The sequence below is a fragment of the Dreissena polymorpha genome, chromosome 2 (assembly GCF_020536995.1).
Source record: "Dreissena polymorpha isolate Duluth1 chromosome 2, UMN_Dpol_1.0, whole genome shotgun sequence".
Taxonomy (NCBI): Eukaryota; Metazoa; Mollusca; class Bivalvia; order Myida; family Dreissenidae; genus Dreissena; species Dreissena polymorpha.
The window spans coordinates 22,643,742-22,662,264 of NC_068356.1; the positions used below are offsets into that span (position 1 = coordinate 22,643,742).

An 18,523-nucleotide genomic window follows, 5' to 3' on the forward strand; every position below is an offset into this window, starting at 1 on the left:
ACTGTCTACAACAAATACTTTTTTTTCAGTACTGTAGTCATCATAGAGATTAGGAGTCAGTGCATACAAACTTTAACCTACCTTTCTTCCTTTACAGTATCATCAATCACACTTTTATATCATGTATAACATAGGGAATAATCCTGCTAAAACTATGGTAACAAGTGTAGGTCTTGGCCCTTGAATACTCATTAAGACCTAGGAAACATTTCTCAAGTCTTATTTTCAATATCTAAAGTAGATACAGAGTAATTGAACACAACAACTGCTAAATACTAGTAGCAACTCCTATTTATGAAACTCGGTCGGTGACCTAACCCAATGACCCAAACATGTGTGAAGTTTCAAATGAAAACATATGGTTTAATAGAAACAAGATGTGTTTGTGAAACACTATGCCCCCCCCATATATTTGACCTTGACCTTTCACCACTCGATCCATGAGATACACATGCATGCCGAATATGAAGTTGCTATTTTCAATATTGCAAAAGTTATGGACTGGGGGGACATAAAATGATTATCAAGAGGTTGCAAGTTTACATAACATTATCATACATAGGCAAACGTTTTCAGGGTCTTAACGATTATTCACTGACCAAGACCTACACTAGAGCGTGGCATATCGTCATTTGAAATGCCATACGAACCCTCATTTGGATACTCTACTTACCTGGAATCATGGTGATCGCCAGCTATTTTTAAACTAAATTTAAAATTCAGTTGTCAATTTAAAATAAACATAGCAAATCACCACCTAAATGTTTGCAAGGGTTATTACCTCTTCTCTTAACAGTTATTCCATAATCCCTGCCAATTATATTACTGTTTATACTCTGTTGCTTAAGTTGAATTTCTGAAGCAAATATCAAGATTTCAAGAGGCTTTAAACAGTCTTTCAGACCTTTGACACATAAAAATTGGTATTGAGGGTCTAAATGGCTATGTTTAATGGTACATAATTAAGCAACGTTTGTATCACTTTGCATGAAAAAGTTGTCGTGCACATCAACACTTCATGACAATGACATAAAGTTTCAATAACATTGCTTGAAAAATGTAAGAGTTTGCTCCACAAACATGGAACTTTATATGCAAACATTCCAACAAACTTGCATCTGAACTCCTACATACCCACTCAAAAAAACAATTAGCAGGAATCTGTAAGCAGTCACAAGCTTCAACACTTCAGTCTGTCTGTACAGCATTTAAGAAAGTAGTTTGCAAATGATTATAAAAGTTTTTGAAATGGTCTTTCAACTTTTGTTAGGCGGTTTCCAGAGAAAACATTTCATAATTATTAAAAAAAAATTGCATTTACTTTTGAAAATATTTACCACTTAAAATAATAAAACTGATATTTCATGAATTATTTCAACTGAGGTTAGCAAGAAGACCTTCAGTGTTCAGCATATTCTGCATCTTTCATCATCAGCTTTATTAATCTGCAGACTGCTACGGACAGCGTTACAACTGCAAAACTGCTCCGCAACTTTAACAGCCTACAGCTCAGCATAAACAGCACCGGACTGCCTCAAGGCTGTTGTACTGCTACTACAGCATAACGGTCTGGGCTGCTACACAACCCCAACCCCAGCAGTTCTGCTTTTACTACTGCTTACTGCTCCTGGCAGATTAGAAAGAATAAATACAGTTAACATGCGCTCAAAAATGGTACAAATGATTTATTTACGACAAACCAGGATAATGAATGAGTAACATAATGATAAAACAGAATAAGTGACATAATGATACAACAATAATTGTGAAAATTTTATCAAATAGAGAAAATTGAACATACTAAAAATCAAGCAATTTTCATAATTGACAGTTTCAAATACAACATCAATGTCTCATTCTTGATAATAACCTTTCAAACTATCGCAGCCAAAGTCTGCCAAGTACAACGTCAATGTCACTGAGTGCAGCTGTTTATGGTTCAATATCTGGGTTTCAACCACATTCTTCATTCCTTAGTTTCTCGTTTCTCTGCTGATCTCGACCTTGAACGAGACCTGGATGATTTGTGCGAGCGAGACCTGCTTCTGGAGCGGCTCTTGCTCCGACTTCTAGATCGAGACCTGCTGTCATATGATTTGCTCCTGCTCCTGGATCGACGACGACGAGGAGACCGGGAACGAGACCTTGATCTTGACCGACTTCTGGATCTGTAATTGGCCACAATACATATTGTAAGCAAATATTGCAAAATGTTTTAAATTATCAAGAAGGATGGGTTATTTTAATGGAATTTAATACATTTGTAAAAATTGTTTTATAATTTTTAATATTTCCTGTTTTCAACCATTTTCATGCTATATCATGTTAGTTTATTTAAAAAATATTTTATGTATACAAAAAGTATTCAAGTCTCCTAATTAACATTGAAACAGCGCTTCCATTAGCTTTTAACAGTTGGAACTTCCAAGCCTAAAATTTTGGACGTCCCAGACATAAATTTTGAAGTCCCACTTTTATTTTAGAATTTTAATATACGTACATGTTCCAACTCTATCCATTACCAGATAATCCAGTATTATTACGATTTTTATTTTCAAAACCAAAATACGGACAATATTGACGTCCGCTACCGTGTGCTATTTTACGCAAGTTGAATTGTGGGATGGGGGAATTCCCATTGAACATGCGTTAATCACATGACACGATTTGAGAGCATAGAGCACTGTTGATATTTAGTAAATATGACAAATCAACGACAGAGTTTAAAATGTAACATGTAAATTATGATCGACGACAAATACTTTATCCGAAAACGACTGTCAGAAAAAGAATGTAGTGTTTTGTACATGAAATAATATGAGCATATCTTTCGACTGCAAAAAATGAAAACCAATTACTCATTAAATACGTCATCAATATATAATTTGGTCAACATATGCTTTACAATATGCTTTTGCACTACTATACTTTGCTAATCGACACTTAAAATATTTCAAGATGGCGGACATTTGACTTTTAAGATTTTTGGAAACTAGCAAAGACATTTTGTCAATTGCAGTCCATGGCCGTACCATCTGCTAACAAATCGGAAGTAAATAAAATACCGTGGAATATCGGTACCAACAAACATTTCCAAACTCCGAATTTGTTCTCAAATGATCGCGCACGTTAACGAATTTTTGTGAATTGATAATTAGTCGGTTTATTTCCAAACTGTCTTTTCAGATTTTTGCTATCTCCAGAGCCGAGATTTCATCGCATTGGCGATCAGGGATGGTTAATTTTTCAGACTTCTTATTTTCAAATACGTATAATCAAACGTCTTCTCCGAAAAATTCAAGATTTTAATATTCACGGAAAGTTACGAAAATTCTAGCAACAAATAAACATTTCTTGTGTATTTCGTGTACAGATGAAAATCATGCGAAAATTAAGACTTCATGTACAACGTCACATCATTCTTCCTCGGGGGAAAGGGTGGACTCAAATATTTTATTGCTGAATAAAAACTTCGTATTGCAGAGGTCGCCAATATTATTGCATACAGCAGCTTACAGCTTCACGTGGGGTCGGCGTGTATTTGGCTGCCTGAGCGCTGATTGGCTGATGCGCTTACCAAGAAGACTTTGATTGACAGCTGGAAAAATCAATATTGGCCACTCGCTGATAAATTCATTGAAAAGAGTAGCTCTTGGGCGGATTTAACGGTCTGAATAACCCGATTTACTGTTGACATTTGTACGTGCTGTGTATTAGAAAATTAGGATTATTGGACGTCCAAGGGACTTCCACCATTTGCATAATGGACGTACGACTGCCGTTTTATTTACGCCCGGATGTCCACTAACGGAAGCGCTGCATTGAAAACAGCAGATTGCAATAAAAAGCTATGTAAATATCAACAAACTAGGAGTAAATAATTATGTCTTCTATACGACATGCATTACAACCTTCTGCCATGTCTTCTGGATGATGAACGCCTGTATGGATCAGTGGGCCGTCCATATCTGGCCATCTGCACACGCAGTTCCCTGCCATCCATCACTGTGCCGTCCATTGCATCCAGTGCATCTTCAGCATCTCGCTTATCAAAGTACCTCACGAAAGCAAAGCCTCTACTCTCACGGCTAAATCTGTCTCTAGGAATGTACACGTCACCCACTTCACCTGAAAAACATGGATGATAAATTAAAATACGACTGATGGCAATCATGCTATGAAGTTCAAGACACCATACAGTACGTTGAGGTTGAGGAACAGGACAGAATAAAAGGATCAAATGCCAATCAATAGAAAATCAAATGGGCTGCCAGTGGTCCATTTAGGATACATGTTATTTTACATTGGAAACAAAACAGTATTAATATATCCTCCAATTACCTTGAGTCGAGCATGACCCAAAGTCAATCACTTTGTTTACATTGAAAACGCGGCTCTCCTTATGACGTCACACGCATGCGCTCTGAGTATTTTGTTTTACTAACATATCTACCCTTGAAATTAATTATAGACACGACTAAAATAAGGACAAAACAGTTTAATTGCATTTATAAATTTTTCTTCAACTGAAATAATCCAAATTTATGCCTATTGCGTGGATATTTTTCGTTGCTCTTCATTAAACTTGCACATAAATTGCAGACCACTGCGCAAGAGTCAACTCATAATTTCATGTATTTGATTTATTTTAAAGAAAATTATTTTACCCTTTCACGATTCCCAGAAAAGGTTGCATGGAACAATCTGTACGCGCACATCGCGAAAATAGGTGACATGCCGATATTCATGTGTTCAAAGGGTTTACCCTGTCCCGATTGGATTTTATCAAATCTTTTAATAGTAGCATATATGCCGAAATATTTTTGCACAAATTGCGAACGTTTTTTTTTAATTCTTGAGCACTTTTTCTTGTCAATGTTGCCAGAGAAAGAAATAAAGGTGCGCAGTGCGTTCTTTTCCCATTAAAACGAAAAACTGTGCATCATTTCCGTACTTCGATGCGCACCATTACGAAATGCTATGCCCGTTGCATAAATCTTATCCATGTATAAAAAAAACTACTCTTACACAAATTATTTGTTTGCTTACTCGACTTCATGATCATTCATGAACAAGATGCGTTTGTGAAACACAATGTCCCCCTATATGACGTTTGACCTTGTAGGATGACCTTGACCCTTCACCACTCAAAATGTGCAGCTCCATGAGATACACATGCATTTCAAATATAAAATTGCTAGCTTCAATATTGCAGAAGTGACATTACATGAGCAATTTTTACCCATATATTTGACCTTGAAGGATGACATTGACCTTTCACCACTCAAAATGTGCAGCTCCATGAGATACACATGCATGCCAAATATCAAGTTGCTATCTTCAATATTGCAAAAGTATTCATAAAATCAGCGATTTGGGCCACATATATTTGACCTCTGACTGTGAAGAATGACCTTGACCTTTCACCACTCAAAATGTGCAGCTCCATGAGATACACATGCATGCCAAATATCAAGTTGCTATCTTCAATATTGCAAAGTACTCATAAAATGAGCGATTTTGGCGACATATATTTGACCTCTGACCTTTCACAACTCAAAATGTGCAGCTCCATGAAATACACATGCATGCCAAATATCAAGTTGCTATCTTGAATATTGAAATACTGCAAATGTGTACATTAAATTAGCGATTTTGACCCATATATTTGACCTTGGACCTTGAAGGATGACCTTGACCTTGAGCTTTCACCACTCAAAATGTGCAGCTCCATGAGATACATATGCATGCCAAATATCAAGTTGCTATCTTCAATAATGCAAAAGTTATTGCAAATGTTAAAGTTGGCGCAAACAGACAGACAGACCAACCAACCAACAGACAGGGCAAAAACAATATGTCCCCCACTACCTAAGGGGGGGACATAAAAACAATCCAGGTAGATCGATCCCCTCGTCGTCGCGGTATTGTTTGCTAAAGTTGTTGTTGTCATGGATGATGAAAACCTTTTGATGTACAATGGCATGCAAAACGTCTTATTTTAACCGACGCAAATTAATTTAATAATATTTTTCAATTTCGCTTTTGCTTTATTTTGACCATTTAATCCAAAGTTTAATGTTAGCAAGTGTGTTTTTTTTATGGAATTGTAAACATAGTCAGTTAAAGTCTTTGAAAAATTTGCACTCGGTGTGAATTGGCAGTTGACGTCATCAAAGGAAATAGCAACCCCAGGTCATTTTTAAATTTTATTGCAATTATAATAAAACCACAACCATTGAAAAGGAATTAACAAGACATTTCAAGAATTTTTTACTTTTTTAAAATATCTCTATTAGAACCAAAGTTATGGAAGTTTGAAGCGTGCAATTTTATCGTAATTTTCAGAATTTTGATCCATATTCATCACAGTATTATGTCAAGGCGACGCGGAACCATTTTCTCAAGTTTTAGAAGCAAATTGTGCACATTTTTTTATTTGTTATCATTTTACAATAAAATTTGGTGATCTTAAGTATTTTTTCCTGCTGATTTCATTGGAATCATTATTTTCTTGGTATCTTTGAATCTAAAAAAGTTATAAGCATATACATACATGAAGAAAACGGAACGATTTTTTCAACAAATACATACACATTTAAATTGCTTATATTATGTTTATTTTCGACATATGAAATAGCAAACAAAGTATCCATAACAGAATTAAACATGTTTACAAGATTATTCCATTTAAATATATCCTTTCTTTATTTATTTTATGCAATAGTATTGAACAAGATTATCAATTACATTGTTGTAATATTTCGCCAGTCTCCAGCTGGTCCAAATGTGTCCGAGGTTGTTTTGACGACTCGTTCAAGAATAGTTTGCTTCTTGGACCAATTTTTGAACACTGGAATGCTGTCACGTCCAATTGGTCCCTCTTTCTCGACTAGTTCTTATTGAAGTTTTTAGAAGAAGTTTTTAAGTCTGTACATACATAGTTATGCCAACCTAACAGCACATGTGCCATGCAATGAAAATGTTGCACAGTGTGTCTTTCAGATTCCGTTGTACACTTTTCAAGCACCTCATTCCGCCATTCAGTCAACAATTTATCAGCTAGCTTTTCATTGCTTGCTCTGTCACTCATAGTGAAAGACAACTTCTGTAGAGAATTTCTGACATAGTCTTCTGTAGATTCATTAACTTCATTTGCATTGGAGTCAGTTTGTGCAAGCTCCTGGAAATGTTTATTTGTGACCTTTGTTATAATCGCTGCTGTTTCACGTGCAACTTTGGTGTATCCTAAACTCATGATTTCACCATTGTCTTATGTAACTGATGTGTCTAATATTTTCTCCTTTTTTCCAGTGGTCCCATCCCGACTTAGACCAAATGTGTTGCAGTTTTCTATTCAGTGTGCAATGTATGTCTTAGCCAGGAAATGAACAATATTTTGAACTGTTGTGCTTGAAGGAAGATCATGCTTCTCAAGTTTACAATCAAACAAATGTCTTGCCACTATTTCTATAGCCATCGAAATTTTTTCAACCCCAATCTCTAAACTGAATAACTCCATTGTACATAGTCGCACATTATTTCGAAACGTTCCGTCTGCATTTTTTGTCTGGCATACACGACTGTCCATAATCTTCTCTAACAGAACTTCGTTTTCAGATTGCAAACAGCTCAGTTCATCGTCCTTGTTTTTTAATTCAAGTCGCAGCTTTTCAATTTCAAGTGAGACGGTGTGAGTTAGTGGACTGTCACGAAACTTCTTCAATGTTGCACGATAATAACTGTTCAGTTTTTGTGCATTTGTTTTCTTCTTCATTTCATTTTTCAGAGTTTTTTTCTGATTGTTTCAGTGTTACATTTTCACATTCTTTTCCAATGTCTCACTTATTTCTTTATTCTGCCGCAACAAATGTTCATTTTGCCTTTTGAGCTTAAACAGCTCTAAATTTGCTTTCCTCAAGTTATTTCGTGCACATTTGGCTTTCTCATCACGTTTATTAACATTTCTTACTGAATAATGTCCTGCTTTTGACCTTAATGTATTTATCTTGTGGTTTTCCTGATCAACTAAATTGTTAAGAATCTTCAAATGTCTTTGCTTTTTGTTGATTTTATGATGGAGACTGTTGCTTTCTTTTAATAAGTCCCTGTTCTTTTCACTTAAGACACTGTCTTTGAATGATTTAGATTCAATTACATTCACACTGTTCGTGTCTTCAATATGAGTTGGGACATCACTTCCGGTGCACAATGTGACGTCTTTTGGATTGACATGCGGTGTATTGGTTGTATGTTCAGCAACAGTGGGAACTTCACTTTTTGAGCATGGTGTACATTCAGATATATTGTCACTATTAAAATGTGGATTGGCAAACGTTTTGCTCATTTACTGAACTGATTGGTGTAATCTTATTGTTCTCTATAAAGAGTTCTGAAATTCTTGCACAGATGCATACCTTTTGGACTTCTTCTTTTTGTCAAACTGTTTTTGAGTCTCCACAACTCTACAAATGCTTGTTCTCAAAAAGTCAGGGTGACATCCAATCAAGTTTGACTGAATTGCACAGACCCATTCAACTACTTTGGATGACTTAATTTCTGTTTATTGGTCAATTTCACAAGCTCCAAAACAACACCTATTATTAAAATATTTTCTGTCAGTTTGGGTGGTTGATTTCCATGTTCTAAATGAATGTTTTTCACACCAATTGCTTTACAGAAAGGCCCAGGATAATTGGAACCATCCATTCTTGTTGTCTTAAATAACACAAAACATATTTTTACAAACTATGAACAACACATCAACACAAAAAATATCTTTATGTGTCAGAATTTTAACATATCCGAAATATAGTACATCGAGTGAATGACCTAGTAACTATTTCAGAAATTGTTGGTATCTGAATTAAAATATATCGATCCCAGAACATTTTAATAATAAAACTATTGAACAGAAATGCTACATAATGCCTTTTGAAACCAGTTTTCATGTTGTTTTGTGGAGAAATTAATGCTTTTGCTTTAATTTGGCGTGAAAGTTTGGCTGTCAACTGTCAGTGTCAAACCATATAAATACAGATGCAATCGTAATTAAAAAATCAATTTCCTTATGCAAAAAAATAATTGAACCTTAATAAATCCAAAACATAATTGTGTTAATAACCTTTGTATTTGTCATTTATTCATTAGAAGTGTTTTTTGTTTGTTATTTATTGATTTTTCTGTTCAAATGAATTGAATGGACAATAAACAAAATGGCGGACCCATGCGGTTGCTTTTTGCAACAAATACCTTTGAACTCGCATGCGAAAGTCAATTCTTATCCAATTTAAAAAATCAAACCATCAAAATAAAGGTAAGAAAACTAGGTTTTTGACAGATTGAACAAAAAATATTTACCTTTGATTAATCCAACGGCACACTGTAGACTTTGACTGATCTTTTTGAAGCCATTTTTCATCCGATTTTTGTTTGTTCAAAAAACACAAAGAAAATTTATCTTTTCTCTGATTTGGTTAACATCATCTTTTTTATGTTGACGAGATTCACACGTGCCGCAAACATGCGCAAACAGCGTGACCTTTCACAAACACAGGTCAGTAAGCGTGTTATAGCCAGACATAAAAAAAATTAAACAATGTCAGTTTCTACTAGATATTCTTGGAAGTTAGATATAATTCACACCAACAAGCCATACACCATTAAAAAGTAATTTTTATGCACTTTCAATACATATTTATTTGAATACTTAAACAATTGTAATAAGCATTTTAAAAGCATAACCCCCCATTTTGCCCACTAATTCTAATAGGGATTATCAATAATCTGGGGTTGCTAAAGGAAAGCCGCTTCCTGTCTGAAGCAATAAAGCAACAAATTTCTTGCCGAAAATATTGGCTTCCTTTGTCTAGCAATCAACATGCGGAACCAATTGTGTGTCCTCACTGACAATTGTCCAATTTAATAATAGCACGTGCATAGCTCTGCCTTCGAATCTTTTGCAGAGAACGGAGATGGATATTAACGGTTAATTGAGCAAGTGTTTTACACAAGTTGAGTTCCGATTTGCAGAAATTACTCAGCCCTAAGCATTGAAACTACAAATACATTTATCAATGATTTTCCGAGATATACCGATTAGTTCCTTTTTACAAACTTTGTGTTCAGTTCCTAACTATGCCTATGGCATACGCCCATGTTTACAAAATTCCTAAACACATATATGGTAAATAATGGCAGTGTTTTATTGGATTATTTATACTAATAATCATATTGCAACGTAATACTATTTTTATCTACCATAATATCGGGTTTGTTTAATATAATTAACATGTCAAACAATATAGTTGTGTCACAGACTTGAAAATAAATTTGATGGGGTCACAATTTTACTGACACTGATTTTCCTATTGTCTGTAATTTTTACTCGAAATAAATGTTGAGAAGTGCAAATTCATAATTGCAAAGTGCCCATTCAACTTTTTCAAAGTTTTGTTGACCTCATGCCTATTGCAATCGAGTACTCTCGCTTTTCTGATGTGACCTCTCGACTCAAGGTAAACAACGCGCATAGTGTATGTCATTGCGGGTGTGTATGGAACTATCGGTTTTGTGTGGTTAAACACGCTGTAAATAAACACTTTTAACATGGATTTCACCAGAATGAAATAAATCTTTTTAGGTACATCGTTTATTGTGGGATTGTTTGAATTATGTCAGAAATTATTTTAGTTGTTTCCTTAACCGCTCCACTCAAGGTAATTGGAGGATAGAAATGTGATAAAAAGCTTATGTGAAAACGGTGTACAAATTATTAATATATCCATTTTTGTAGCAAAATCTATCAGTTCCAAACAAAAGATGTTTTTGTCAGAAACACAATGCGCCCTATTGCGCAGCATTTATGACACACTATTGATAATATGTAAAAATTGTGTGGACTTTGCTTATGGGTGTTTTCAACACCTTCAGTAGGCACTTATCAGAATACATAAGCCCAAAGTTTTAGCTACGATAGCCAGAACTACAGCTGACAGGTAAAGAAAAATCCATAAAACCTGTTTTCAGCAGTTTCTTTAGGCAAAGCAATGACATGTAAAATGTTCTGGCCGCGTTGACCCACTTTCTTCGATCATATTTTTTTATTAGGACTTCCGTCAGATAGTACAAGCTAAACGTAAGCATTTGTTTCATGGTTAGTAACTTTAGAGAAAATTATCGCAAAATTAGTTACGATCAACTTGTTTACATGTACGTCCCAACAATGCCAACCTCCCATAAATCGTAACATGGCGGTGTGCATTAAAAATGGCGGTTCGATGTTTTCTTGAAATTTTAAAAAACGAATACCGTATTTTTGAAACGCTCGTCTCAAATCCTCTGGTGTGGTGCGGTAAGTGAGGTTATCCACTTTAAGAGAAACCATACTATCTGTGTCAGGTGGGGGACGACCGTAACTCATTTTTGTTTTTTTTTAACGTTTTCCAGGATCTTGCTACACCACGCCGTCGCCGCGTTTGTGTCTTCCGGACTGGTTTGAGGTATTTTTTCCAAATTTGGTGTTACCTTAAATACCGGAACGATCTAATTCTATCGAAATATACGAAACACCACTCTCTTACACTGCGGTTCATTGCATTCACCTCTGTGGGCAAACGACAACTCTGCTAGGAGAATGACGAAACAATACAGGCAGATATTTAAGTGACACCAAAATCCATGATTTAACAGTACATTCAGTATGTATTGTGATAATGTATTCTTGATCAAAAAACACATAATGCAATAAATAGATTTTATTTGTGTATCAACAACCAAGTAGCTATAAAACATATTAACAGTAATTAATAATTTTAAAAAATGCCTGAAACTGGAGCACATACTTTAATAAATACATCCCTGAGTATTGCGTGACATACAGTATTCTGATAATCTAGTTTTGGACGCTTAAGGGAAATGGTCCTAGTATGTATAAGTTTTTCCGTAGTATTCAAGCCAAAATACTTTTGTAGACATTTCATTCGTGACTTGCTTTATTTTCCATAACAGACATTTGTTGATCTAGTGCAGCTCTTCTATGCATACTATTGTAGATAATTACCCTGAACGGCAGCGGCATTCGAAAAGAACAGAGACGTAGATAACATGGACTGTTACCTGCGTCTCTGGAAACTAGTTTCAAATAAATGACGTTATTATCGGGCGGGTTAGACATAAATCCCACTAATTGTTGTGCCATTTTTTAACAAGTTTTTGTCCGTCTGGGTCGACAGATGGAAGCGCGGACGGACGGACGGATTGATTGATTGACTGACTGATTGACTGACTGACTTACTTACGGACGGACGGACGGACTGACTGACTGACTGACTGACTGACTGACTGACTGGCTGGCTGGCTGACTGACTGACTGACTGACTGACTGACTGACTGACTGACTGACTGACTGACTGACTGACTGACTGACTGACTGACTGACTGACTGACTGACTGACTGACTGACTGACTGACTGACTGACTGACTGACTGACTGACTGACTGACTGACTGACTGACTGACTGACTGAAACACTGACTGACTGACTGACTGACTGACTGACTGACTGACTGACTGACTGACGGACGGACGGACGGACGGACGGACGGACGGACGGACGGACGGACTGACTGACTGACTGACTGACTGACGGACGGACGGACGGACGGGCGGACGGACAGACGCACGGACGAACGAACGGACGGACGGAGAAACGGACCCAACGATCGACCGATCGGAAATCCCATATTTCTACAACATAATTTAATATAGTACCAAAAAACAAGTCAAACAACTGACATAATGTTCTTGGTTTATGTGAAAGTCATTGCATTTAAACAATAATGCATCTATGGCCTTAAGATATTTACAAACCAAATCTACCTGGGTTAATTAAAAACTTTCAGTATAATTCAATACTCTTACTAAATAATTAATTTAATAATACCATTTATCAGGAAAGAATCCCAATTAAAAAAATACCGTTTAACACGTCGCATAACTGGGCAAATAAAATATTACTGCATTCAATTGAATATTCGTTAAGAAAATACAATCATAACCCGAAGATTCATTCCGTTTTAAATGTTTAATTGCATAGTGAAAGTGATATTATGGGCATTTTTCACTGTTGAATTGAACTGAAAATAATTAACAGGTCAAAGGGTAAGTTAAAATATGGTTACTGACCAGTCATCTGCAACTCATCTTGCTTCCGGTTGTTTATAAAAAATAGATAATATATTCGATATTTTACGTGACTGGTGAGTCCTCTAAAGCGAAATGATCCGTAAAACAAAATAGTGTCTTTGTGTCGTATGAAGGAATCTGCACTAAAACTCAATTTAGATTCACATCGTAAATCGAATTATTTCTGCCGTCAGTTGTCAAAACGAAAGTACGGTGGATAATAAGATGCATTATTTTTCTCTTTCCGTGATATTGTTTTAGCATGTTGATGCTGCCTTAACAAATGTTAATGTATATAAAGTGAAAACACCAAAAATAAACAACGGTTGCGATAGACACCTATAAACTGTTAGATGGCCATAATATAACTTTAACTTCATCAACAGTGATAAGGACGTCAAGGTCTGGAAATGCATAATTTTCTAATTTAAAATCCTTATATAAACATAAATCGTATGCTTCAGTTTTAGTACTAAGGTTTCCAACATTCTTTGAAAATTCTTATTATTATGTGTTTTTTTTTAAAGTCCAATTTTAAACTTTTTGCATACTAATTATAAGCTTTTTACAGATAATTTCATGATTTGCTTGTGGTCAATCAGATCATCTATTCCAAGTTCTGTAGTCGGCCGTATTCCAAAAGTGCAAACATACTTTCCACATACTTAAAATAAAAAAATTGCCTAAATTTATTAATCTTTGCTTTTTGTCAAATAGTTCAAGTTTTGGAATATAAACGTTTTTGAAAAAAACACACTCCAGTTAAGCTCGAGCATGGACCTTTACAAACGAATAGGCCCCTGTTTCAAGTGCCGGATGGCGAAACTCGTACAGTGTATGGATAAATTATATTTGAATCATGCTAGAACGGGTGTTATTAATTATCATAGAAATGTCAAAGCTTACCCTTAATAGGCAAATCTGAAAATGAAGCAAAAGTCATTTTGACACCAACTATTTTACGTGTTATTAAATAATTATTTCCTTTTTTTCATGCCGTTATTGAGTATTTGATAAAACTGACTGAGCATTATTTGATTATGACATGCGTAAATTGACGTGAATGAGGAGTTAATAAAGTTCATCAGTAAATACATTCGAGTAAATTTAATCGCATATAAGTTCACTTAAATTAACCGCTGCTAAAATAGTTAAAGTTTAAAATCTGTTTAAAAAAACAAATTATGTCATCTCAACTATGTACATTAAACGGAGAGAAAGTTTCTGATTAAATTTAAAATAGAAATCAACTTTAAACCGTGATGCACAAGAATGATAATTTTATACACAAGAAAAGCATAACGTACGATTATTTCAAGTTTACTTAAATATTAAATTCATTAAACTCGACGTAAATTTACAATTAAGGTTAACAATTAACAATTCAAATAAACAAAACAAAACATTGAACAATAAATTGAGTGTTATAAATTTGTTTCCCGTGTATTAACTAAAAAAATAACATTATTCAAAAATTAATAATTCGAAGTCATATCGGTGAACATTGTAGTAAGTTTCGTGATTTGTGGTCTACTTATGATATATAATTGGTGCAAATACAAAATAAAACTTTTAGTGGAGATATGTTAATTTAATATAGTTAGAGAATAATTTGGATTGATGTAGATTCTTTATAATCCGGTAGATTCTAGTATTTCCAATAACCGCAACCAGTCATATAGAATCACGTGACTTTCGGAAAAATTGGATTGGTCATGTGACCTGTTCAAAATGGCAGGCGAAGTGTTTGATATACGTCTTTGCAATGTTATTGTTTTGGGCGTTTCGTTTATGCTTATTTTCACAGCTTTCCAAACTGCTTCCATGGCGGAGGTAGGTACGAAGAAAAAAGTATCAGGGTTATATTTGATATGTTCGCTGTATTGATTTAATGCCACGTGTGAAGACCAGTTTCGGTATTGATTTTATACTGACTCAACATTATAACTATTGCCGAAAGACGAAAAAGGCGTGAAGCATCGATCTTGTCATTTCGCACGTCTCAAAGCTAGTTGCAACAATCCAACTCCCAGCTATTGACCCTCTTGGTCGCTAGGAGTTGCAACTGGTAAGGCGATATTTCACAGAAACGTGCCGCCCAGAATCCGGAACTTTAATTGGTAATATTAGCAACATAAACTACTTTCTGGCATAAATAAACACTAACAGATGATATATATATCACTAATGCACAAATTAAATCAACCTATGTGATATGGTGCGCTCGCATAGTAATGATATAGTCCATATAAACGGACTCCCAGGGCCTTTTATAATTTTTGCTATGGCGGCTCTGGTAGTCCATATGCACCCCTTCTTAAACATGGGTGCAGTTCAGCGCACGGATTCACTAAACAGACATCGTTCAAGACAAATTGAGGAAAATAATGAATAAACTTCATAAACATGTTAAATTTACCTGAATGGCAACCTACGGATGTTATCCTTTTCATGCACCCTATAAAAACACGACGATGTTTCAACACACTTTTCTCACTGACATGTTTATGTTTAAATTTGAAACAGTGTTTTCTGTATCGAATACCACATTGTTATCGACTTTAATAGGCTCCATCACATAACGCAACGTGCTATATATTGGTGTTCTGCGACCTAACAAATATTGGGTCAATTGTTCAATATGGCGGATACAGCGTATGAAAGAAAAACAAAGTCAATAAAAAGCAATTATTTTTTGCTTCAATGGTACCGTTTGGACGAGTTTGTGGTTTAGACAGGTAAACTTTAATAAGTTCTTGCAGTTTCAGTGTTCCTTAACCCTTGCATTGTTGATAACATTTTGCACCCATGGACAAGAGAGCGCATTGCAACTCTCAGCAACCCATTGGGTTATACAGTTGAGAGTTGAATTATTGTAACTAAGTAATGATATTAGTCAAAAGTTTTAAACACATCAACGGTTCATGAAAAATGTGTAAGTATTTGCAATGTAAGCAGAGTATTCCGAATTCGAAAATACACTATTGATTTTCTCCTGTATCCTCCGCGAGATAGATCTGGTGTCTTATTAACCCATCGTAATACACCAACTTTGTCTGGAACCTCCGTAAGATAGAACGAATCATTAGTTCAAAACTTCGGCTTTCTGTTTGATAACGGTTTTTGCGATAAGTTTTTCTTTTGATTATTTTTCCACAAATGACTCGCCAATTGATGCTGATGATAACAGGTATTGTGTTTGTTACGATGTATTAGGTTGATTGAACTCTATATTATGGACAAATTTGAGACATAATTTTTTTACATTAAAAATTCGGTTAACTGGAAGAACTCTATGTACTCATACAAGCTCAGAGCATTCATGAAGAACTAGTCCAGAAGCTTGTGGTTTAAACTTTTACAGTTAAATTATCATAATGTGTAGACGATCTTTTATCTGTTATTAATTTTGGCAGAATTATAGTCCATATAAACAGGCTCCTTGAAGAGCCTTTGATCACTTTGTTGTGACAGAACTGGAAGTCTATATGAACCCATTCATTAATAAAACCTCAACTCCTTTTTCTATTTTAGGAAAGTGTGTTGAACAGTGCAGATAGTAATAGTAATGGCAGCTCGAATGGCACTTCAACTTTTGATGGGGCTGGGTACAAAAGGTATTTGTACTTGTATTTATAATATTTTTACAAAAACTTGAACAAAGATGCACAGTATTACACAAATAACACCTTCAGAAACATCTAGCTATACAATGTTTATTTTCAGTATTAGTTGGGATAGAAAACTTAAACTTACAGCAAAGACTCGTTTTAAACTATCATGTGACTGAATACTCACATATTCAAAAACAGCTTATGCCATATTTCCTGAATATCTCAAATATTAAACAAATTTTTGCTGAGCAATAGCAGTTGAATTCAAACGTAGGAATTTAAATCCTCATGCATCAATCAAAACAATATTTTTTTTAACAGAATTGAGTTGCCAAACAAACTTTAATTTTTAACAGAATTGAGTTGCCAAACAAACTTTCAATATATTATTTTGATTATTAGGCATGAGTTAACAGTGATTAACAGATGATGAATGTTGAAGCTTACTAATTTACCACATTTATAGATGCATTCTATGATGGGTAGCTTTGTGTCAATTTATTATTAGCAGTAAATTAAATAGTCTTTTCATTACACTGATTTACAAAGGTGAAACCCTGTTTTCTGTTAAAATGTGTTAAAATATCAGGTGGTGAACTTGCTAGATGTTTTGTCTCACTGCCAAGACTTCTGTTGTAATACTCTGTTTACTGAATATTTACTGTTTTTTTTAAGGATTGCCTAAATGGTTAGATGGGGTATATTCATACTGGTAGTCACTTATACATTGCTTTCTTTTTTAAACACAAATGAAATAATCATCTTGTATGATTCAATTCGGTATACCGGTAGATTTATATGCAAAGTCAATGATATTGTCTGTTGTCAGTAGCAACATCTTAGTAAAGATATCATGATCCATAGCACACAATGATAACAGCAGGTATTTGTACATAGGGCATACAGTATACATGTAGGATACATTTCTCAGTCAAGGTATATCTTATAAGGTTATAAAAGTTATCATGCTCTATTGCATGCTTTGATAACAGCTGGTTTGTACTTACCGTATACAGAACACATATATCAGTCAAGGTTAATCTTAGTAGGTTAACAAAGTTTACATATCTGCCATCATTGGAATAACGATAGCATAATCAATTGCCACAAATGTTTGTAATACATTATAATCAATTTCAATGAACATACAATTTCAATTGTCTGTGTTTTCAACTCTCTTTTTGCTGTTTGACACTTCCTGGAATCCCATTACTCCCACTCATGCTGAGCCAGTGTTCATGGTGAGCTTTATTTGAGCAACTGCAAAGATCAGAGGTTTTATATTTGGGATGTAACAGCATAAAGAGGTCACATGGCTTATTTTTAAGGACAACACATCAAGGTGTAATATCTGGAACTTGACTTCTAGTTTTAAAATTGGTCATGCCAGGTGGAGGGGTGGGGGTGGGGGGCTATTGTTTTATAAGAGCAACATGAACAAAATCTCTGATATCACAAGACCTAAAGCTTTGATATGTGTTATTGGTCCTCTACTAACTTTGGTCACATTGTGAAACTGGGATCAAAATTGGCCACGTCTGATGGGTCACATGGTTTATTTATACTTATATAGTAGAATAAGCTGAACAAGAAATGTATATTAAAAGTGCTTTCCTTAATGGATATCCCGGCAAAAAATGCCCCTTAAAACTACAGTTGTATCTCCATTTTACAAACAGTGGAAGTCCTGTGTATGTCCAATAATCAGGTTGTACTTTGTTTTC

At 34.9% G+C, this 18,523-nt stretch overlaps 3 protein-coding genes across 5 annotated transcripts in view; 2 read left to right on the forward strand and 1 right to left on the reverse strand.

Annotated features, from left to right (window-relative positions):
• Positions 1–18,523, forward strand: part of LOC127866212 (forkhead box protein K2-like) — a 141,944-nt gene that overhangs the window by 117,250 nt on the left and 6,171 nt on the right. The gene's annotated exons all lie outside the window — the stretch shown is intronic.
• LOC127866216 (serine/arginine-rich splicing factor 2-like) lies at positions 927–11,505 on the reverse strand. 2 transcript variants are annotated; one of them, XR_008042893.1, is made up of 4 exons: positions 11,311–11,505; positions 3,912–4,128; positions 1,871–2,168; positions 927–1,627 (listed from the first exon to the last, which is right to left on the reverse strand). XR_008042893.1 is itself a non-coding variant. In XM_052406646.1 (3 exons), exons 1-3 carry the CDS (start codon positions 11,420–11,422, stop codon positions 1,967–1,969), a joined length of 531 nt encoding a protein of 176 aa, XP_052262606.1. In that variant the 5' UTR covers positions 11,423–11,505; the 3' UTR covers positions 1,671–1,966. The 2 variants fall into 2 exon arrangements, 1 of the variants encoding a protein (XP_052262606.1); XM_052406646.1 differs by lacking the exon at positions 927–1,627 and having other exon boundaries at positions 1,671–2,168.
• Positions 14,865–18,523, forward strand: part of LOC127866215 (UNC93-like protein MFSD11) — a 31,191-nt gene continuing 27,532 nt past the window's right edge. For both annotated transcript variants that reach the window (XM_052406644.1, XM_052406645.1), the window contains exons 1-2: positions 14,865–15,018; positions 16,720–16,802. In XM_052406644.1, the coding sequence (XP_052262604.1) occupies positions 14,917–15,018; positions 16,720–16,802 (185 nt within the window). In that variant the 5' untranslated portion in view covers positions 14,865–14,916. The remainder of the gene's footprint in view (positions 15,019–16,719; positions 16,803–18,523) is intronic.

Coding starts and splice junctions, on each gene's coding strand:
- LOC127866216 (XM_052406646.1), bottom strand. CDS start 11,422: ATGAGTTACGGTCGTCCCCCACCTGACACAGATAGTATGGTTTCTCTT. Junction 4,129..11,310: donor ACGAGCGTTTCAAAAATACG/GTATTCGTTTTT, acceptor CATGTTTTTCAG/GTGAAGTGGGTGACGTGTAC. Junction 2,169..3,911: donor TCCAGAAGACATGGCAGAAG/GTTGTAATGCAT, acceptor GGCCAATTACAG/ATCCAGAAGTCGGTCAAGAT.